Source organism: Copadichromis virginalis, linkage group LG23, assembly GCF_057382275.1.
Source record: "Copadichromis virginalis isolate Kocher_CV1m ecotype Utaka linkage group LG23, C_Virginalis_male_GT1.1, whole genome shotgun sequence".
NCBI classification, from domain to species: Eukaryota; Metazoa; Chordata; class Actinopteri; order Cichliformes; family Cichlidae; genus Copadichromis; species Copadichromis virginalis.
In genome coordinates, this window is record NC_140639.1 from 30280432 (window position 1) to 30304109 (window position 23678).

The 23678-nt window shown below is 42.4% G+C and overlaps 2 protein-coding genes across 3 annotated transcripts in view; both read left to right on the top strand.

Moving 5' to 3' along the window:
• ncam2a (neural cell adhesion molecule 2a) overlaps nt 1-23678 on the top strand; it is a 468276-nt gene that overhangs the window by 79749 nt on the left and 364849 nt on the right. The window lies entirely within an intron of this gene.
• LOC146681348 (uncharacterized) lies at nt 3640-8157 on the top strand. The gene is made up of 4 exons (XM_085447383.1): nt 3640-4031; nt 4073-4196; nt 4228-5417; nt 8103-8157. Exons 1-4 carry the CDS (start codon nt 3640-3642, stop codon nt 8155-8157), a joined length of 1761 nt encoding a protein of 586 aa, XP_085303509.1.

The window sequence follows — 23678 nt, forward strand, 5'->3', positions numbered from 1 at the left end:
GCAGTGAAAATGTATGCTATGTCTTCTAATGATACTGCCTAAGGCAGGGGTGTCAAACTCAAATACACAGTGAGCCAAAATTCAAAACTGGAACAAAGTCGTGGGCTAACGTTAATATTTATTGAAATATATTTATTCCTCCAGATATAAGAATGAATCTTTTCTTATGGACTCAAACACGTTTTGCTGAAAAACTGAATATGGAACAAGCAAAGCTTAATACTAAACAATATATATATTAGCTGTATAATACCAGTAGGCCAGCTCTGATAGTAATTTGGTATGGCTTCGCGGGCCAAATGTAATTAGGCTGCGGGCCAAATGTGGCCCGCGGGCCAGAGTTTGACACCTATGGCCTAAGGGAAGCATGTATAATGTAAACAGAATGGGTCCTAGCACTGAACCCTGTGGGGGCTCCGCTCCTGTGGAACCAGCTCCCAGTTTAGGTTCAAGAGGCAGACTAGTTTATCATCAGGCTTCAAACTTTCCCTCTTGATAAAGCCACTAGCAAGATCAGGTGGATTTGAACCATTCGTCAGATATGCACCATACAGTTAGGCTGAAGGCAGACTTCTTATGATGCACTGATCACCTCTCCTCCGCTCTCCTCTCGTTCACTCAAGTGCCCTGAGATGATTACTGCTGTGAAGTTGTACTTTAAAGAGGCAACACTAAGGATTGATTAACATGATGCAGAAATGTTTTTGTACATTAAGTTACTGTTACCCTTATTGATTAATCCACTGAGACAAATGTCCGGGGCATTTGGTGCTTGGCAGGTGTTTAATTCACAGACCACTTGTACACAAATGAGATGAAATTACTTGTTAATGGTTCCCATGGGGGGAATCGGTTAAAGTTTGCCTCTACATCATTGACCTCCGGGTTATGAGCATGTTTTCTGCCGAGGCCTCTGCTGACAGCCGGTTCCTACACCCAGCTGGTGTTTAGGGGGGAAGGATTTTCACACATCAGCTGGAGTGCTGACTCACTGTTTCCTGTGTTTTCCTCCCCTCCATGAGGTATTATCCAGAAGATCTGGATAGTTTTTTATGCCATCCAGATCTCAAAATGAATCAGCTTTCCCTGCTTTTCACTTAAGATACTGTTTAGAAAGCATCCCCGTGCAATAAAGTCAGAGCTGTGACAAGTAAAATTAGGACCTCTGAGAGCATAAGGGCCAAAGCATCGCTGTTATTAAATCATAATGGCCTACTAGAGTAATTAAATGTGTGTGACAGATTGGCAGTGTCTCTCATTTACACCTTCCTCTTTCACTGGTGAAGAAATTAGGTTATTAAAGCCAGTTATCCTGATCTGAAACTGGGCTCTCCTTCAAATAAAGGACAATGTTTTTAAAAACAAATGTTTTAAGTGAGCCACTGCACATTTTCTGTCATCAATTTGCAAACACGCCATCTTTATTGTGTCTTCTAGATCATTCTGCATTGCCGCTTTTATTGAATTTGCACGTGAAGGGGTTAGAAAAGGGAAAAAACTCAACTTAGACGTATGCACTCAGACTTTAGAAACATCTTTGGGTAGTGAACAAAAAGCTAAGATGACATTGTGCCGGGGAAAAACGTTGAGGCACAACCTTCAAATGCACCTGAAAATTAGACTTTTGCTTAAGCCTTCAGTGTAGCTTCTTCTCTGGCAGTTTTTTAGCTGCGACCTTAAAGTACTACGTTTTTCTCCGAAATAAAGCCCCCGCAGCACCTCCTAGTATAAAAGGAGAAAACCTCAAGGGAAACGAAACTTTCAGCTATTGTAGGTTAAGCCATTTCACTCTAATGTGTAATTCTTCGCTCTACTGTGTAGTCGACTGTTAAGATTCATTTTCCTGGAAAAATAGTGAGTGAGAAGGAGAATATTTATGACACAATTAAGGCTTGTATTCAGCTTTTTACAGGAAAAAAATGTGTCTTTCTTTCCTTTTTTTTAAATGGATTCAAATTGATTGGTTTAAAATGGTTTTCACCAATGTGCTTTTGTCATTTTCTGTGAAGACAAAGCAGTTCTCTGGAGTTGAGAGTGACTGAAATACGCAATCAAAATGATAAAGTAGATTCTTTCCAACCTGACTTTATTGTTTGCTTTATTTCGGCACATAATAAATGTGTCTGCGACTGACAGTCAGTCAGGGCTGCACGATTACTAGAATTTCTAACAACACAGAAAATGTGTGAATGCAAAGTAAAAGCAAATCAAGTTCTCGTGTGCCGTGATTGGCACATGCAGTCCTTTGCCTGCATGTGCCAACTACGGCTATTCTCTGCACCATGCAGGTTCAAGTTTCCTGAATGTCATAATACTATGTTAAAAGACTGATGTACAGCATGACTCAAAACATTATTTGGTGAGCTGAAAATCCAACACAAAAGCTTATTTTTGTGTTTTCTTTCACTCAAACAAACAATCAAATTTCCCTACTTGCTCTTATCAGTCTCAACATAATATGACAGTGCGCAGTTTAAAAATAAGCGTATTGCTGTCACAACAGTGCATGGATTAGAGGTGCTCCTTTAGGGCAGTGATTGAAGCCAGAAAGCTAACAGCATGAGTTCACATCCAACCTTGTGGGCCTTTGCTGCATGTCTCTCTCTGTCCTGTTGATCTCCATTATCCAATAAAGGTAAAAATTGCCAAAAGAAATACACAAGTTGTGAATTACTCCTTTGTGTTATGCACAACCCTGCTGTGATCAGGGGCCTGTTCTTCGTACCTCGCTAAGTAAGTTAGCTGGATTAGATTGTTGACGATTTCGCGTGATCTTGGATCGTTCGGTTCCCCGAAGCTCATCCGGGACTTGCTGTCGTAGCAACAGAGCCGTAAGCGTAAACCTGCTCGGGAGCAGGCTTACTTTATGTAAACAGGATTAGATCGCGGCCACTCAGGTATGTCCGCTTCATTTATACGAAAGCAACAGCGATATTCCACCACTGTTTCACCATAAATAAATAACATCAATGTAACCAAAGATAATGCAGCACTTGATCCATTTATTGATTTCACACAGATACATACAGGTCATTTCCTAAAAAAGGGAAATGTACTATTTGTCATGGTCCTGGGCCATGTTGGCCCAGTGTTCTTAGTTTCCTTGTATGTTTATGTTTTATTCCACGCTTCCCCTGCCCATCATGTCTAAGTTCTCCCCGTGCTCTCTCTTCCCCCTGTGTGCCCTCTATGTATTTATGAGCCCTCGTCCCCTTTCGTGTTTATTCCATGTCTCCCCTGCCCGTTACGTTGGTGTTCTACTCGTGCTCTCTCTCCTCTGTACTTCCTGTTTCACCTCTCCCGTCAGTGTTCAGTTCACCCCGCCCTGTCTCGTTATGATTATCAGTGTCACCTGTGTTCCCCGTGTGTTCCCACTCCCCTCGTTAACCCTCTGTGTATTTCTGTCTGCGTCTCCCTCTGTTCAGCGTGACGTCGTCCCTCATGCTGTGTGTGAGTCCCCCGTGTTTCCTGGTGAGCCTTATGTTAGTTTTTCCCAGTCTAGTTTTGTATCGCCTATCATCTTCTGTTACGCAATAAAGCTGCCTTTTGAGTTTATTCCCTCGTGCCTGTGAGTCCTGCATTTTGGGTCCTACTCCTGCCTGCCGCACAGCGTTCCATGACAGTACGACGTCACCAGATATGGACCCAGCAGCACTCAACCCACCAGAAGAACTGCGTCTGGACATTATCTACTCCGTGGAAAAACTCCTGCATCTGTGGCTCGAACATGAGGGAAAGGAATTTCGCCGCGCCGTGGAAACCAAACTACAGCGTTTAATCTCTGGTCTTCCCTGGCTACTCAGTGCGCTCCACCCACTCGAACAGGACTTAATCCGCAACGAGCTCCACCTTCATCCCCCAGCTGCTACTACCCACCTGCCTGAAGGGCCGGATGCGGAGCCGCTCGGCCCGTCAGAGCCATCATCAAAAAAGAAACGGCATTCACGCCGCCGACGCGCCACCCCACAGCCGGACATTCGGCCTTCTAATTCGCCTTCTGTGCTGCCAGAAGCTCCGTCGGCTCCCTCGCTGCTACTTCCAGCTCAGTTAGCTCCCTCGCCGCCACCCGCAGCTCAGTTAGCTCCCTCGCCGCCACCCGCAGCTCAGTTAGCTCCCTCGCCGCCACCCGCAGCTCAGTTAGCTCCCTCGCCGCCACCCGCAGCTCAGTTAGCTCCCTCGCCGCCACCCGCAGCTCAGTTAGCTCCCTCGCCGCCACCCGCAGCTCAGTCTCCTGTGTCCCCGCTAGCTCAGCCATTAACTCCACCACACGCTCCATTTTCACCTCTACCATCGCTTCAGTCATCAGTTCGGTCTGCCACTCAGTCGCCCTTAGCTCCATCATCCACACTACCACCTGTTTCTCTTCCACCACAACCGTCACTACACCCAGCCACTCAGGCTGCTACTCAGTCAGTCATTCAACCCATAGCCCTGCCGTTACCATACCCTGTAGCTGAGCCACTAGCCGTCCGACCCACAGCCACTTCAGCCACTCCTTCACCCGTTACACCTCCACTACAACCATCACTGCAGTCTCCAGTGTCCCCAGTGCAGTCTCCAGTGTCCCCAGTGCAGTCTCCAGTGTCCCCAGTGCAGTCTCCAGTGTCCCCAGTGCAGTCTCCAGTGTCCCCAGTGCAGTCTCCTGCAGCCCTGCTGTCCCCAGTGCAGCCTCCTTTAGCACAGTCACCCACTCAACCACCAGCACCACAACCGTCACTACCTCTAGTTCATTCCCCTGTGAAGTCATTAACTCCACCACCTACTCCACTCTCACCACCACCGTTACTACAGACATCAGTTCAGTCCCCTGTGCAGTCATTTACTTCTCCACCGTTAGCAGCTCAGGTCCCCGTGTGTCCAGCAGCTCAGGTCCCCGTGTGTCCAGCAGCTCAGGTCCCCGTGTGTCCAGCAGCTCAGGTCCCCGTGTGTCCAGCAGCTCAGCTCGCACCTGAACCTTTGGCCCAGTTCCCCGTAGCAGTGCGGTTTTTTAGCCAGCTTAACATTGAGCCCGGGGTCCCTATCCTCTCTGGCTCTACATCAGCTCCTGCTGGAAGCTCGGATGAGCTCATCCAGGACTCCGTGGCTCCCACGCCGCCATCTACCTCGTCCGCTGGGGGTTCCAGTGAGCCCGGCCAGCACCTCCTCGTCTCCGCTGGAGGGTCCGAGGGGCCCGTTCAGCCTCCTGTCTCCGCTGGAGGGTCCGAGGGGCCCGTTCAGCCTCCTGTCTCCGCTGGAGGGTCCGAGGGGCCCGTTCAGCCTCCTGTCTCCGCTGGAGGGTCCGAGGGGCCCGTTCAGCCTCCTGTCTCCGCTGGAGGGCCCGAGGGGCCCGTTCAGCCTCACGCCGCATCAGCTGGAGGGCCCGAGGAGCCTGTCCAGCCGCCATCTGCAACCTCGCCTGGCCCGGCCTCAGAGCCTTCGTCTGCCTCTGCAACCTCGCCTGGCCCGGCCTCAGAGCCTTCGTCTGCCTCTGCAACCTCCTCAGAGCCTTCGTCTGCCTCTGCAACCTCCTCAGAGCCTTCGTCTGCCTCTGCAACCTCCTCAGAGCCTTCGTCTGCCTCTGCAACCTCCTCAGAGCCTTCGTCTGCCTCTGCAACCTCCTCAGAGCCTTCGTCTGCCTCTGCAACCTCCTCAGAGCCTTCGTCTGCTGCAGCAACCTCCTCAGAGCCTTCGTCTGCTGCAGCAACCTCCTCAGAGCCTTCGTCTGCTGCAGCAACCTCCTCAGAGCCTTCGTCTGCTGCAGCAACCTCCTCAGAGCCTTCGTCTGCTGCAGCAACCTCCTCAGAGCCTTCGTCTGCTGCAGCCTCAGCCTGTGCTTCGCCTGGTCCCGTCTCGACTGGTCCTGTGCCCACCGGGCCTCGGCCAGTACGCCTGACACTGGGGAGCCGCCGCCGTCGCCTTCCGCACGGCCGGCCCCCGGACCAGCGCTGTCATCGTCGCCGCCGCCTCCCGCGCGGTCGGCCTCCTGAACTGCTCCGTCGTCTCCTTCACCGCCGCCGTTGCCTTGCGCACGGCCGGCCTCCTGAACGGTTTCCACGTCGCCGCCGTTGCCTTGCGCACGGCCGGCCTCCTGAACTGTTTCCACGTCTCCGCCGTTGCCTTGCGCACGGTTGGCCCCCTGAACTGCTCTGTGTTTGGGTTATTTTCTTGGGCTCCGGTGTTTGCTGTGCTCTTCTTTTGTTTTCTGTTCCGAGCCCTCCGTCCTGGGCCCCCGCCGCCCGCCCTGGGTTGTTTTCTGTTTGGTTTTGTTTTTCTGTGTTTGGGCTGTCTGGAGCCAGCCCTTGAGGGGGGGGTACTGTCATGGTCCTGGGCCATGTTGGCCCAGTGTTCTTAGTTTCCTTGTATGTTTATGTTTTATTCCACGCTTCCCCTGCCCATCATGTCTAAGTTCTCCCCGTGCTCTCTCTTCCCCCTGTGTGCCCTCTATGTATTTATGAGCCCTCGTCCCCTTTCGTGTTTATTCCATGTCTCCCCTGCCCGTTACGTTGGTGTTCTACTCGTGCTCTCTCTCCTCTGTACTTCCTGTTTCACCTCTCCCGTCAGTGTTCAGTTCACCCCGCCCTGTCTCGTTATGATTATCAGTGTCACCTGTGTTCCCCGTGTGTTCCCACTCCCCTCGTTAACCCTCTGTGTATTTCTGTCTGCGTCTCCCTCTGTTCAGCGTGACGTCGTCCCTCATGCTGTGTGTGAGTCCCCCGTGTTTCCTGGTGAGCCTTATGTTAGTTTTTCCCAGTCTAGTTTTGTATCGCCTATCATCTTCTGTTACGCAATAAAGCTGCCTTTTGAGTTTATTCCCTCGTGCCTGTGAGTCCTGCATTTTGGGTCCTACTCCTGCCTGCCGCACAGCGTTCCATGACACTATTAACATTCTATTACATGTATGTGATTATTACAGATGTAATTCATATTTCAGAGTAGCAATTGCAAATTACTTCGTGTAATCAAGATGAGAGACCACGGCTATAAAAACAAAGGTGGATTTGGGAAGTCTGTCGCAGCCATGTCCTGTCCGTTTACGCGAGCAGCCCATTGCGGAAGGTGCAAGATTGATAAGGAGAGTCCTCAGAACTCAGCGTATATTGCGGGATAGACAGGATCCTTTAGCTCAGCGCGACAGTGTGCTCATAGAGAGATATCGATTTTCCCGTGAGGGTATTATTTACTTAACCAACTTGTTGACGAGGGGGTGCAGGACCACCACCTGTCTTTGTTTGCTCTGCCCTTTTCTTGGTTGCTGTTATGAACAAACAAACAGATTATTTCAGGGTCTCTTTCCAAGAGACGAAAAGCAATATAAGTGATAAATATTACCATTCTGTAGAATATTCTTATATTTCACTTTTACCTGTTCCCATGTTCTAGTGGGTCCTGTTGTGGCTCTAATGTGAAAGGGGATATAATATAACATAATATAATATAATGTAATATAATATTGGATAATATAGTGTAATATAATAAATCTACCCTACCGCCTACTGGTGTTGGCCAGAGGGGCCGATGGCGCGATATGGCAGCCTGGCTTCTGTCAGTCTGCCCCAGGGCAGCTGTGGCTACAACCGTAGCTGCCTCCACCAGTGTGTGAATGTGAGAGTGACTGAATAGTGGCATTGTAAAGCGCTTTGGGTGCCTTGAAAAGCGCTATATCAATCCACTCCATTATTATTGTTATTATTAAATTACTTACCAGTTTAATTTGTCAGCAACTTTCTGCCAGCCCTCTCTCCTTGCTTTTGCAGCCTTTGCAGTGTTCCCTTGCGTTCTGATTAAACTCTGAAACTCCTGAAATCCCTCACTCAAGAGTTCTTGCTCTGCTGCCGAAAAATACCGAGCGCGCTCCTTCGACATTTGCGCCGACCAATCAGAGGGTTGCCGATCAATGTTTCTACTATCGATGCGTAGCCCCTTTTACGATACCCAGTGATCTCACATTACTTCATCCAGCTGTACTAATCGTCAACAGCAGGTGTGTTCGGAGAACTGGATTAGCGAGCTCACAGTTAGCACGATGATTTGGTCTTGGATGTGTCATTTGATCTTGGATGTAGTAAGCGACGTACGAAGAACGGGCCCCAGCTCCCTGTGTTTATTGTGTTCGAAACACATAGCACAGAGTTCCCTCTGGTGGACAGAATGTGCAACATCAACATGCAACAAGGTTGAAGGGTGTTTCTCTGATCTCTTCCTTACTTTTACAAAGGTAATTTTTTGGCCTTGATGAATGCTTCTATCTATCTATCTGTCAAGAAGAAAATGCAGAGTGTTGTAGTGTTTTGTCTGAACCACAACTTATTTACCCATCTGAAAACACAAACAAGTAGCAGAATAATTTGTGCATAGTACCCAAGAAAAAGAACAAAAAGTGAGGCTGTATGTTTTCACACAGATGCCTGAAACCACCAACACAACTGCTTTCCAGCCGGGCAAAGATCTGTCCAGCAAACATGCTGAGTCACTAAAGCTTTGGGAAAACAGTCAACTTGATGGACAAATGATATGTTATCCCCTCATATGGTGACGAGGCTATGGCTACACTGTATGCAAGGGGGACTAATAGTTTACTATAAGTTTATTCACGTATAGCATGCAGCTACAATGACAGGAGTGACTGTCAAAGACTATATTTTATATAAAGAAATGCTTTGCTTCTACGAGATGCACTAAGGTCAGCTGAATAAACGCCTTCATTGCCTGCAGAGATGTTTTAATAAACAGGAACAGGGCACAGTGTAAAGGTGAAGGCAGTGCCCTGGTGATTTAAAATAAGTTATCTTTTTTTTTTTATCTTTTCACTTTTTTCGTTCTAAGAGATGTAGTGAATTTATGATAATAAACAGGATCAAATTAATGTGGATACCAAGATTTATACATTAACAGGAATGGTGCGCCACATGAGTGTGAATGCAATGTTATGTCTATGTGACAGTGTGTTTAAAACATTTTTCTCGCAGAAATCATTGAATGATCGTGATACATAATGGTAATCAATAATAATCAAAACAATTTTTTTGCTATAATAGTGAAGTCCTACAGTCATGTGAGAAAACTGGGCTGAAAAGTGAACTCCTGTATTTCCTGTGCCATTTACCATGAAGGATGTAGCTGATACTGTTACCCCCATGCAACCATTTTTTTTTTAAATGTGTCAGAGAAAGGCCCTGAAATAGTAGAGAGTGAGATTTTCTCTCTGAGTAAATTCTCAAAGAAGTCAGTGGAGGTGGCCTAAGAACCAGTGTCAGGAAACAAGCATATTTATTGAAAAGTGTGTGATATGGAAATATTGTATGGTATTAAATCTAAAAAAAAAGCCACCCAAAAATTTGTGCTGTGCAAATTCAAGAGATCTATTTTAAACAAAGAATTGCCAATCATTTCAAAAATGTCTGAGCCCGATAAATGGGGACATGGCATGCTGGGTGCAGATTCTAAGATTGGAGAGAAAAATGTCATTGTAGAGCTTACCCCTCCTGCAAAGGCTGGGCCTGAAAATCTCAAAATCTTACCTTTGATCATAACAGACCCATCTGGCAAAAATAGATCAATGTTAGCATCCTTTTGTTTTGGAGTTGAATATTCAAAGGAGTTTATTCCTGGTTAGAGTTCAGATGTTTCTCTAGAGCCTTGTTAAAGTGATCACTGATGGTGGTAGAAGAGGAATGAAATCAAAAAATGAGACTGAACAACAAAGACATTACAAATACAGTATACGTGATGATGCTTACAGGCAGGACAATTCTGCCACTACCCTCAACTCAGGGAGAGCAGATATTATATAAGCGTGTGTTGCCATCTCTGGAGGACACGTTGGCCTCCATTTTGGAAAGACCTTGGTGGTCACTTGCCAACAACATTGGGTATTCAGACCTGACCTGCCTTGAAAACAGATTTGTCCCACTGGGGCCTCTTATGTTGCTCTGCTGGACCATGCAGTGGCCTTAAGCCAACAGAGGAAGAAAAATTTTTGCTGTCAGGTGTTTTCAAAGCTTCTACTGCAGCCTTAAATACTGATAATTCCTATTAGCATATTGGCATCCCACCCGTGTCTTTACCAATTAACAAGGTCCCCCACTCATTTGTCACTTTCATAGTTATGGTCCAAAAATACTGTAACAGTGAAACGGAAAATGTTGTGGTCCTTGCACAGGTAAGAAATGAAATAGTTACACTTAATTTAGTGCATGCTGGTTGAATCAAATATCAGCCACAAGAGCATAAAGTGTTTCTGTGCAGTTCAACAACAGTTAAAAATGACAATAATTAAAAAGTACAAAGCAAACTAACAGAGAAAAAAATAGACTGCGACCCTGTGTAGTGTTTATACACCTGGTCAGCTATAAAAACTAGGAGTTGACACAGCTACAAATACCCCGATGCTTATTTGCATTTGAATGGCACTCTAGTGATGAGTGGCATACATGCCGATGAGGTTTTGTGTGGGAGCACTGGTGATGACTGTTGTGAACAATCGACAAATGACAATTTAGTAAGCAGTGAAATGGTGGCTGACATAATCGTTTTGTGTTTAGTCTGCTGTGTGCTTCTTTTTTATTGATCCTAATTTTTATTTGCTGGTTGACACAAACAGAAAAAGTTGTTTGATTTAAATCTCTTTTTTGTAGTTGGAAAAAAAAAACCCTCCAATGTATCTCAGATCTTTTCAAATCAAAAATAAATCATGAGCTATAACCGTGGCTACTCTAGTTTACTGTCAGGCAGTCAGAATATATGAAAAATGTTTGCACAGTCTCTAAAGAAAATGCTTTGTCTATAAATCTCTCAGCTCACAGTGGAAACAGTTCAAGTGTATTTTTCAAAACAATCTAACACTTTGACGTATAATGCTCAAATCATTTTGGCTATATTTCGGTATCTTTTTCCCCTAAAAAATGAAATTGAAATACTTTTTGATGTGGATAATCTCGTGTTCGATAAGGCTTCCATGACACAGTCCTAGAGAATGGTTGGTGAAATTTGTTGCAAAGAGGGTCCTTCACCTAAAACCTTGGAAAATTTACCAGCAACCAAAACAGTTTTGGTTGCTGGTAAATTTTCATGGTCCACTGTAGCACGTGTAGAAAATGGCAACTTGTCAAACACTTGTCAAGCAGTAGCAAAACTTAAAGAAGTGCAATGCAGACTGAAAATGGGGAATATTTGCCTTCAAGGTAAAAGTTGTACCTTAACACTGCAACCAACATGCTTTAAAAGGTGCAACTTTTGCTGTTTGTATGGATACACTGTTATATTTTTCCAGTTTGTCTACCACTTAATGAGTGTTTGCAAGTCACCTTTTAAATGCAAACTATAGGGAACTGCAGCAATCTACTATCAACCAAAGCAATTGCAAGACATTTTTGTTGCAATACTGTATACCTCTTTAAGATCATTTTTGGTGTGACCATTTTTCACCAAGCAACTAGCTTGGTGGAAAATGGGGCGATCGTGGCTCAAGAGTTGGGAATTCACCTTGTAATTGGAAGGTCGAACCGTCTCGGTCGTTGTGTCCTTGGGCAAGACACTTCACCTGCTGCTTACTGGTTGTGGGCAGAGGGCCCAGTGGCGCCAGTGTCCTCGCCTCTATCAGTGCGCCCCAGGGTGGCTGTGGCTACAATGTAGCGTGCCATCACCAGTGTGTGAATGATTGGATGTGTAAAGCGCTTTGGGTCCTTAGGGACTAGTAAAGCGCTACACAAATACAGGCCATTTACCATTTTACCATTGCTCAGGGAATTGGGAATATGACTGGTTGCAGTCACTATCTGTTTAATCACTAGGCTAACCACAGATATGATGGCTATATTATATTTAACATGTTAATAAACCCAGGCCTTAGGAGTATTTGTCATATATATAGATATATCTTGTTGGCTGTTACAATAAGACTTGAAACCAGTTCATTAGAGGGCCACTGACCATTTACAGTCTCTTCATGAAAGTATAATGCTCAACCAAGACCCATCAACTTACAGTAAACTAAAAAAATCACTAGCTAAGATGACGATAGTGATTCTGTGACCCATTCAAAGATTTCAAACTTTTCTCTGTCTGCCTCTAATAAATCTCCTTTCTCATGGAATTACTGTAAACACATCCCAACAAAGTCTTCATATGAAAAGCCTAACTTATTTCAAGGTAAAGTTGCTCGTTCTTTGAGTATTTATGAAAGAATGTCTATTGGAAGCAAGTCGACTCACTCTTTTGGGATTTTCCCTCACATCTTACATAGAGAATTTTAAGGTCCCATGCTTAACTAAATGACTTCTTAACACATCTTTACAGTACTGGAAGATCCACGGCTTCTTACGCAAACTACAAAACAAAGTCTCATTTATTAAATATAACCATGACAGCTGCAAGATAAGTCAGTCAAACTCCCACTTGACTTATAACGGAAAATTGGCATCAACGGCTTAGTTGGAGGAATTGGAAGGAGGGATTGATTCATTGACTTGTGTGAATGAGACCGTTTGCCTGTGAGAGACAGGTCTAGAGAGCGAATGAATTAGAAAGTATGGAAAAATATCAACACTATATAAGCATCAACTGTGTAGGTTTGTAACATCTTCTACAGTTTGCACTTATTTGTCATCAGTCTGTCTTGCATTTGCAGTTTTTGGGTTTAAACCGGTAATTTCAAGTTTCAAAAAGTAAATTCTACGTCTGCCATTAAATGGAAATCCACACACTTAATACACAAATATTTTTAAAGTGTTGCAGTTTTACTTCATCTCATGTCAAGGTGACATTACCATCTAAAACCAGCAGGTTTACGTCATTAACTTACATGTAAATGGTGGCTCATACTGATATAAAATCGAATTAGTTAGAAAATGCTAATGCTATATCTTAAAAGATACAGTATACGCTGTCTTTACTCAGGAAATTAAAGTCCTCCAGTGTCGCCAGTGGCTTTTGAATATTATCAGGTTTTGTAGGCTGTATGTTGTAGCTGGATTGCTTCTGGCAATAACAACGAATGTAACTACCAAGGTTATTAAAAACGTCTGGTTTTATTATTGTTGAACCCTGATTAATCAACAATACTTTTAAAGGAAATTGCAAGGAGCAGAGTTCAAACCATACTTCATTAAGATGTTTTTTTTATAAGTGACTGGTTAAGGCTACCAAGATGCCCCACAGTAATTAAAAAAAAGGTCTTTGATGACATCTGTTTCCATACACGTGACTTCTTGATTTTTTAAAGGTGGTTAAAATGAACAGTGTACAGGCAAAACCTTAGCAAGGGATTACAGTTGTAATCCCATTTAAGGTTGCCAGTTAAATATTGTAACTGGACTCATCATCCCAGTACCCAAGAAATGTTTCTAACCGTTCTTTCCTAAATCTAACCAAGCGGCCAGTAAAAACAAAACCGTGACTTGTGATTTAAAAACAATCACTGGATATTGATTAGTCAACTAGTTTCCCTTGTGGAGATCAATAGAACCTAATCTGGCTGCCAACTGATTGACTGTCAGCTTAATTCTTGTCAGTTTCCAAAGTTTGTTAAGTTTTCACTCCAAATGCAACAATTTGTTCATTTTGTGTAAAGAAATGTCTGGCATGATTTAAAGATTACTGTGCACAAGTCTTGGCCTGCCCCTCATTTCTTGATATCGAACATTCAACATGCATGGATACACATATATACAGTATATGAGGCCAAAAACAGAATTAGGACAGTTTCGACATGCATGAAAGCCAGTATCTGATACAACCACAGTTATCCTTCAACTCTGTCTGAACTCTTTTAAGCAAACTTTCTTGTAATTTCTTTATGCAATCTTCAGGAACAGTTCTCCAGGGTCCTTTAAGGACATTTGAAACTGTTTTACTGCATTGGCAGTGTGTTTGACATAATTGTCATGCTGAGACATAAAGATGTTGCCAATCTCACACTTTCCAGATGATAACATTAATAATTGCATTAATATTTCTATAAATTTTGATAAGATCCCAAACTCCACTCTCTGAAATTCTGTCCCAAACCGTGACAGTGCCTCCACAATGTTTTACTTGTGGCTGTTTATAGCCACTGTTTTGTCCTAGAGTTGTCCAGGACAGATGTGATCTTTCAAAAATATATAGGACACACTGCACACCATGCTGACATTGGCTAAGTTTTTGGCTAATAGCTCTTTGGGAATGACATTGACATTGACTTCCCTTACGTTTTTATGCTTGAATGACTCATAGGTCAGCATATTCCCTAAAATATTGATAATATATTAAATATTGTGTAGCATTTCAGTCATGTGCCATATGCCATTTTACTTTTTACACCAAACCCTGTCAGGATTTAAGGTTTAAGCTTTGAAATCTAATAGATATCTAACAGTTTATTCTGCAGTTATCTTTAAACCCTGAGTATTCCTGTATGGTTTCAATGCCCAACTCAACTCAAAATGCTTTACACATTTGAATGAGTGTTACAGCAAAAACACCATACATCCATAATCACACACTCGGCAGGCACGAGCTGTAATTTACTTAGACTGAGCGCCCTCATTTCCATACAAAGATGTCTCTCTTGCATAGCTGCAGTAATGAAATTAGCATGTAGTGCAGAGGCCTTTGGAGAGGTCTTATTGCACTGCAGCAACATGTTAATACTTAATGCATTCTGCCAACGAACTCCTTGATGGGTGTCTGTGGCACGTCACTCTGAGCGTGGAAGGACTGCGTAATCACCTCTGCCTCCCTACTCCCTCAACCTCTGTCTTATTCTCTCTCTTTCATTGACAAATCAAGATGGAGAATCTTCACTCTCTCTCAGATCCTTCTTTATCTAAAAAAAAATTTGCTTTCTGCTCACCCAGAGATTTTTTTTCATTACCCACCACATCTCTATCCGTCTCTGTTAAATCCAATTTTTCTTTCAAATTCAAACCTGAGCTTTGTCCTGAAATTTCTTCTTCTTATTCTGGTGTCATTTTCTGTATCAGCTGCTACTTCGCCTTCAGGGAAACTGAGTCATACTTAGCTGAGTTCTACTGTAGTTATCAAGGACACACAGCCCCCATTATAAAAAGAGCTGAATTGCTTCCCTGTAGAACACAAATTTGACTCCGAAAGGCCATGGCTTGCCCTTGGCTGATGTTAACATTATCCTGAAACGTAAACCTGATCTCCTTGGGTGTCAGGGGAGTCTTAATAGGTGACACCTCTGAGTGTTTTATGTGGAGGAAGTTGCCAGAGATCCTGTGGATGCGCTTGTAACCATTCTACTGATTTGTAAGTCTTTGTGCCAACCCCAAACCATCATTTACAGATAACATATATTCTAATTTTATGTTTCCATTATTAAAAGTGTGTAATGTACTTTGGCAGGAGTGAAGTGTTCCATATATCAAGTACTTCATTTAAACATGGCTCTAAATATAAAATGTGGACCTTTTTCACTCCAGAATGATAATGAAGAGATGCCATATGAAGCTGAAGTGATGCATTTTCAGAAAAGTTTTGAAGAAATAGTGAAACAAGATTGCAAGAGTTCAAAAGACAACCTGGTAATGAAAATATTATGTTTTGATATACCTTGACAATTTTGGGGATTTCCTTTGTTTTATTCTAAGGAGATCATGGTAAGTTTGCACCTAACCCTTAAAGAAATGAAGAACTAATTTTTATTGATTCTGATTGTTGAAGTTATTGAGATCAGCTGATCTACAGCTGATGTTGGCCTTCATGAAGTGTTTGAACTAATGACATGCTCAAATCTATAAAAGCAATTGAAACTCTGCTTTTGACTAGCACTCATTTAATCGTCTTCTGCAGTAAGCTGGTTACTGTAATGGATTTCACTCCTTTTATTACCATACCCTTAAGTTGATCACACTGAATTGCTTTCATCATTACTATATGCTCTGCATGCAAAAGGCCTCTCGAATAACTGTGCTTAGTTACACAGTTACAAAGACTTTTAACATGCTAGCCTTACCTGGCGAATTTTCGACTTCTTCATTTTCATTTTTTAAAGGACTTCCATACAAGATACTTTGAACTGAAGTAATTTGGTTTTACAGGTTTCTTTTGTCTGTACGGTAGCATCTAATTTCACTCTACCATACAGGCTCTACTGGGCTAATGCCTGTTATTTAGCGTAGAAGGTTTAAAAGACGTCACCTTTTAGTTTTGAACCACACATCTTGAAGCTTCAACATTAGCAATTTTTAATTAGTTCTTTGTTTTTTTAAGCCATAAATTACCATAAATGGACAGTAAGGTGGGGTGATAAGTTATCAGCTAGCTTGCTAGATTGGTTAGCAGGCTAAATCCATTAACTGTTGTGTCATAAGTCGAGTCACTAAGTCTAAAGCACAAACTTTTTGAATGGTCTGCACTGCACAACGAGACAGATAATGGTCCAAAAGGCACCAACAGCACAGACTGGTTGAGATGTGCAGGTCAGTGACTCCAATTAGGCTAGGCGATGCGTAGCAGATGGCTCGGCTCCAGCGGTCTGTGTCGGGACATCTGCCAATCAAAGCAGCCATTCTCCTAACTCCAGTGTCCAGATGGATGAGTTTTGTTTTGTTTTTTTAAATTCACTTTCTTTAGAAATATTGTGAAAGGGGCAAACTATTCAGGAAACTGAAACTATTTTTTTGTATTGAACTGCAAATATTCTTCTTAATGCTCTCAAGTCAGCCATTTTTAACATGGAAATCCATGCGAGCCAACTCGCTTTTGGGGCCAATGTCAAGTGGCACTTAAAAAAAACTGCAGTTTTTGGCACTTTCATGTTTTCACACCCAGAGATCACCCGTGGGGAAACAATAGCATGTTCTTCTACTGTTTTAGTTGTTTTACTAGCCACATTCTGGCGGCAGCAGTGTGTCACATCCATCCATTTCCAATATATATTTTAAGGCAAGAAGTAGTTCTGTAAACAAATGATGCTGTAACTATTTGAGTGTTAAAAAGTTGTGATGTTGTACATGGTCCTGCCAGGTAGGAGGATGGCCATAGAGGAGGTTCATCAGTGCAGTGAAGGAAGTTGTGCAGAGAGCTGGTGTGGTAGAGAACAATGCTAGGGATAGGGTGAGGTGGAGACGGATGATCTGCTGTAGTGACCCCTAGGAGCAGCTGAAAGAAAAAGAAGAAGACAATTATCAGACGTCAAGTTTTTTGTGATATCTCTGGTTGGTAAGCCTGATGGACCTGATGAAAGGATGAAAGAATGACATTATTTTACTCTTTATTTTTAAAAAAAGTAAGCACTGATGTGAAAGTGCTCCTTCGGGTGTAGTGATGATGAAATACAATCCTCAAGTGCTGATTTGACTAATGGTTACACAAGTTTTTATTTTTGCTTTATTTGTATTCAATTGTTTAATTTTTCTTCTAAATCTGTGCAAAACAATGCACAGCTTTATAAAAACTGTCAGACAGGATTTTATTTTCCTTCCTCAGTCACGCTGCATGAGTCAAGTTCTTACAGTCATCTTTTTATCGATTATCATGAGGTAAAAAGCAGATTTAAGTTGTTCGCGTTACAAAGCAATCTATCAGGAATGCTCTCTTACATGTATTTGATTGACTACAGCTCTGCGCTGCTGGGGGAAAATGGATTGCACTGCAGCAAAAGTTGAGTCAGGCTTGTTGCACTACAATCCTCCATTAGAGGCTGCATTTAATCAAGATAGTAATGCTAACTTTTGAGAGGCAAACAAACAAATCAATATTGTAAACACTAGCCTACAATCAGCAGGACTCTAGTGTCCACAAAATCAGACATTAAATTGTCAGTGTGAGCAGATTCGAGCTTCGAAATATGGTGCAAGTAAAATGGTAAAATAATGAAATAATCCTCTTCTCGAACCAGCGATAAATGATTTTGATTAATGGCTGAGATCATGATATTTAACAAACTAATCAAGATGAGTATTTCTGACATAATCATGCAGCCTTCTATCCATTGTATGTCTGATTATTGTTAGATCCTTCTGCTGATTATAACCCTTGTTCATTATTTTGATAATATTGTAGTAATGGTAAGTAGGTTCCATTAGATTTTGACATAATTAGATGTCATCACACATGCTATATTCTGACACAGAGAGGTGGATGAGTGGAGGGAGAGGGAGGAGTGAAAATGGCGGGGGAAAAATGTGAAATGACACATTGACAGCTTCTCAACGAGGCACAATCAGCTCCGCACTTCATCATATTCAAATCCCCTGCAAGGTCCCCGTGGAGCTTTACCTGCAGCATTGTTTCCATTACGGACCCAATTATCTGCCTCGATCAATAGCAGCTCACAGCACCTAAATACTCAGATTGCTGGTTTGTGATGAAATGAGCTGTTGTCTCAGGTTCACTTTAATGCCCCCCTTAGGACGACGTCAGTGTCCTCAAAAGTTTGTTTAGCGGTTGCTCTTTCTTAATATCCCTTCAGTGCACTTGGGAAGGTAAGCAAATACGCCAGATGGGTGAAGGATAATGTGTTCTGTGGCCCATTAGTGGAGGAAAGAGGTATGAATACCATGAACCTCTTCTGAATATTGCTCTTCATCTGACCTCCAGATTCACAGCTCAAATGAATCGAGATACCCTGCGGTGTTTCTAAAGCGATTAGTGATGGCTGGCACCCTATAATCTGCAGTTATCACAGGCAGCCAAGTTTATTCTTACTTGAAACACTTCAAAAATGTGGAAGCTGCACACAAGAACACGTTTGAATTCCCAATATAACATATTAAAATTGTCCTTTTTTCTAGCCGGTAAGTTCATCTGTGGTTGCTGAAACTTTACAGTAAAGTAGTTGTGTGTATACAAATATGCAGATCCAGCAGATTGTTACAGGAAGGTTTATGGTTGGAATTCTGGTGACTAATAAACTTAGCTTCCATACAGGTAAGCACTGTTGGGTGCAAAACAGGCTTTGCATTAGTGAGAATCTTAATAGGTTCCAAGACTGAAAGTAAAGGACAATCAGTGGAGGTTTCACCTTACTCCAAGTTCCTAGAAACTCAATCTGGATGGGTACAGTTAAGGTCCTGTTGTTATCATAACATTTATATATGCAACTATGTAATAGCATTGATAGTTAAGGTAGAAGGGCTAGAGCGTTGGAAAGCTATCCATCCCTCCATCCATCTTCAGGTCATGGGGGCAATATTTTTAGCACAGACCACCAAGGGACACCAGGGTGTCCCCAAGTCAGCTAAGAGCTATAATCCTTCCAGATTGTCATGTGTCTGCCTTGGGTCTCTTTCGGTGACATATGTTTTATTTTATTCTCAGTTAACTGTTGTTGACTTGACACCAGCGTGAATCTGTCCAAAAAATGTTGGCTTCTTTGACGTTTGGATGGGTCTTTGTGTTTGAAGACGCACTAGCAGCGTGGCAGTGCTGGTTGCGGGTTTGCTTGGTCTGTTGACTGTCTAAGCTACTGTATTTGCTTGCTGTACCGATATATCTTTTGATGCTGCAGCAAAGCACATGGATTTAATGTCTAAAATCATTCCTATCTCTTGCAGTTTTGATGGCACCAAGGGCACTTCTTTTACAGTTCACAGTCTTGTTTTCTCTTTGCTAGGCTCCTGTCTCTGGCAGTCTGTCAACTGACATGGTTGTGTGAAGAAATGTGAAAGTTGTGAGGGCGTGCAACTGACATTTTAGGGTGTTTTCACAATGACAGCTTGGTGTGATTTTTCTCAAGATTTTGTTTGCAAATTTTTAATAAAACCCATTTATTTAAATCAACGTTGAAACAGTAGAAACAGCACTTGGTTAGACCAGCTTGTTGGAAATGCAGATGTATGACACCTTTTCCATTTTGCACTGAGTGTCAGACAGGCTGTCTAAAAGGTGTAATGTACTGATGTTGTGCAGTTGTGTTTTTGGTCTTTGCTTCTCTTTGTGTGAAAACTTATTTTCCCAGGTGCTATGGCTGTAAGCACACGCACTAAATTGCTCTGAAAAACCACTGACAACATACTGGTCAGAAATGATTGCCATGATGGAAAACAAATGGGGAAAAAATCACACCCAAGGGCAAGTTGCCTGAATAGTGCTGTAAATATCCAAATCCAGCCATGGTGGAGGTAATATTCGAAAGCCATTTTGGAATCACTCTTAACAGGATCTCTGGCTTAGCACTAAAGTGTGGCTGGAGGATTATTCTACCTCTGAAGGACCATTTAAGCCTCAGCCCTGCCATTTCACATATTTTGTAGCCCGTGTATTACCTCAGGCCCAGGGCCATCAAATCACCAAACATGACTGGCAGCTGTAAGATAAATGACAGCCATCATATTGGAAGTAGCAGGGATGATTGGAGGAAGTATGTGACTGTGTCATGGCCAAGAAAAAAAAAAGACACATGGACACAGGTGGCAACTAAAGGTGTCAGGCTGATCTATTAGAAACTGTCTAGAAAACCCTTGACCTGATGACTCATTCCTCTACATCTATTATACTCCCTTCCTCTCTTTCTCACATTCCCATCTTTTATGTTTTCTTAGACACAAACACTTTTTATTCTGTTTGTACTGCAGTTTAGAGGCTCACATGTGTGCATGTAAACTGAAATCGTTGCTGTATATCATAGACGCTCATCTCTGGGAAAGCCAAACAAATCAAAGTAATTGTTTTGTTTTTAGTAAGCAATGAAGAAAGCAATGATTACACATGTCACTCCTGTTGGTTTATGTTTAAAAGGAAGAACAACATTAAACTGAACTGAACAGTTATTGAGATCTTTTGATTGATACTGAAGAAAGTTGCCATGGTTCCTCTCTGCAATATCATATATTAATGCGCTGTTCATCATGAATATAGATTAATACTGTAAATGGTTATGAATTTAGGGGAAAAAAACTAACAGGCTACTGATTGTAGCTGTAGCGTGCTTTCATGTTGAATCAGAGCAGTACTGGCTTATTGTTATGAATTTGTGGTTGGTTTTCACTGTTTGTGTTTTGCTAGTAGCGGAGCGTCCAGACAAAGTCTCAGGGCAGCATTCAGCAGCATTCCTGTAACCAGGGAGTGGAAGAAGTGGGTAACGTGTGACAAAAGCTGATATTTTGTCAGTTTAAAAAAGAAACCAAAAGAAATTGAGGTAGATGTTTAACAACACTCACACTGAGATTGTTCAGTGTAGTGTTTAAAGTGTTAGCATAAATTTTACCATGCCATATGTACAGAATTATATTTTCATGATACCATACTACTGCGATTTCAAACTTTTACAGACATGTTTGCTTTATCAATATCTGTTTTATCTAATAAGATTAAAAAAAAATTAAGTCTGCTCTTCTCACTTCAGTTATTCTTACTGCAGCAAAATGGGACAAAATGGTCAAGCAGACCAACATTGTCAATACACTGCCTGTGTTAATGCAAGTTTCTGCCATACTCTACTGTCCTCAAATTTACACTTCACAGTGTCTATGAAGAAAAACATGAAGACAGTGTCACATGTCCGGGTTTCAGTATCTTGACTATTTGATAAAAGTGCTCCTTTTCCACAACGGTCATCCTCTTTGCACATAAAGTAGGTGGTGGATTGTGTTATTGCCTTAGCTCGCTCTGAACTGGGAAGTAGCTTTATCAAGCTGTGTTTGATGGTTTTTCAGTTGAGCTAGCTTTGCCGTCTCCAGCTAATGTTACCAGGATATAGAGTATTTTACTTTCATACAAATCCCTTGCATCACGTGCATTTCCTTTGTCCCAGCCTTTTTTATAAAATAAAAAAATAGGTCTGTATATTTGACTTAAACCCAGACTGCGCTGTTCTGTTTGTTTCTTCATCTTTGTTTTACCAACTTTCACCTTCTTGCTGGCTGCCGTCTTTGTAATCTCTCATAAAAACAACAACAAAAATCAACAGTGACAACTGATGTACTCCAAAAGCAAGTGATTTTAATTTTCCAAAGAGTTCATTTTATGTGATAAAATAAAGCATGACTGTATTGATTTGATACATAAATTTTGCAAGACTCCGCTATTTTGATCCTACCTCTAGAAACAGTATAATGGCAACCAACAGCTGACATTCACAGCATTCTAATATTCTTTTACAGTGATAAACTACGAGGCCCATTTAGCTTGAAGAGCACATAAATTCCAAATTCATCATTATTTAGATCAAATAGAATAAAACAAAATCTTTTGTTTTGTCACCCCTCCTTATAATATTAATTATAACAACTGTTGATTTATACATAAGCTTTTACCCTGTCTTATCTCTTCCTGCCTTAAACACCCTCAGTCATCATCTGCAGTTTCCTTCTGCATCTGCCAAACAACAGAGCAAGGACATCAGAAGTATATTGGTAATCATTACGCTGCCTGCCTTGCTTTATTTTACAAGCTTACTAATTACTGCTTGTGCCATAGCTCGTTTCCCCCGGAGGCCCCACCCCCACCTCTCTGCGTGTGTCTTCCTCTCTCCTCTGCCCTCCATTGATCACAGCTCGGGAAAATAAACTTTCCAAGTGCCTTTTATTCCTTTTTCCTGAATGATTCCCAGTTGAACAACCTGATTGCGGGAGCGCTAGCAAAGATGCTAATTTGTTCTTGACTAGTGGAGTAAAAATCATCAAGGAGTACCTCAGGAGAGTGCAGGTTTGTGTGACTGCTTACACATAAAGCTGGTTCCACTGTGTAAAAGCTGAAGCTGTGAGACTTCCAACAATAGTTTTAGATCAAAGATAAACTAATATTTGCAAAAGCGTATCACACAATTTCCTAATAAGGCTTTGTAGGAGGTATTACTTGATATTGTGTTGAAAAACCGTATCACAGAACTAATTACTTTCTTTTTCTCTCTTTGTTTCATGCTTTCGTCCCATGTGGATTATCTACATAGGTAAGTCACTGTTCAGCGCGCACGCACACACACACACGCACACACACACACACACACACACACACACACACACACACACACACACATAGACGTCATAGCAATTGTTTGTCTTTGTGCTAGCATCTCCAAACGGCTGTCCACCCTCTACAGCATCTACACCATCTGCATCTCTCTAATGTACTGTACAGTAATTGATACCTGTGCAGTGTGCACCACATATGGTCTCCACTGCAGAGAATAGGCGTTGTTGTTATTCATATTCAAGTATGACAGATGTGTGTATCCTGTTGTGATGATGCAGGGACATTACGAATGCATGCAGAAAGCAATTCATCACTGACAGCCGTGGTGCTTCAGTGGCTGTGACTGGGAGGGCGTTTGATTGAAACTCATGACATTTCCTGTGTGTGCATGTGTCGTGGCAATGTTCTCACATGTAATGAATTTTTATCACCTTTGAAAAGAGGAAATCAACAGGCTGCTCAGAGGCTGCTTTAAAAAAAATTCCATGGATGGAGGAGAGGAGAAAGTAGAATGATATTTTTGGGTTTTATGGCAGAAATGAGCTCATGCATTTTCTATCGAGGACCACCTTGTGGCTGTATATGAGGCGCTGCTTGGCACGTGACTGTTTTATTAATTCTGTTTCTTCTTTTTCCTCTACAAGTTATTGCGAGGTTTTGGTGAACGCACGGTTTCAACTAATTTTTGTGTATATTTTAGGCATTTTCCTTGACAGCGCCTCAGTGAATGATACAGCAGCTGTCGACTGATACTTTTAAGTTTGTTAGAGTGAAAAAGGTTGACTTTAATGACTACATTCTGATGTTTCAGTGCAGATGCAGACACTCAGGAACATAGCCTG

Coding starts and splice junctions, on each gene's coding strand:
- LOC146681348 (XM_085447383.1), top strand. CDS start 3,640: ATGGACCCAGCAGCACTCAACCCACCAGAAGAACTGCGTCTGGACATT. Junction 4,032..4,072: donor GCTCCGTCGGCTCCCTCGCT/GCTACTTCCAGC, acceptor CGCCACCCGCAG/CTCAGTTAGCTCCCTCGCCG. Junction 4,197..4,227: donor TCGCCGCCACCCGCAGCTCA/GTTAGCTCCCTC, acceptor CCCGCAGCTCAG/TCTCCTGTGTCCCCGCTAGC.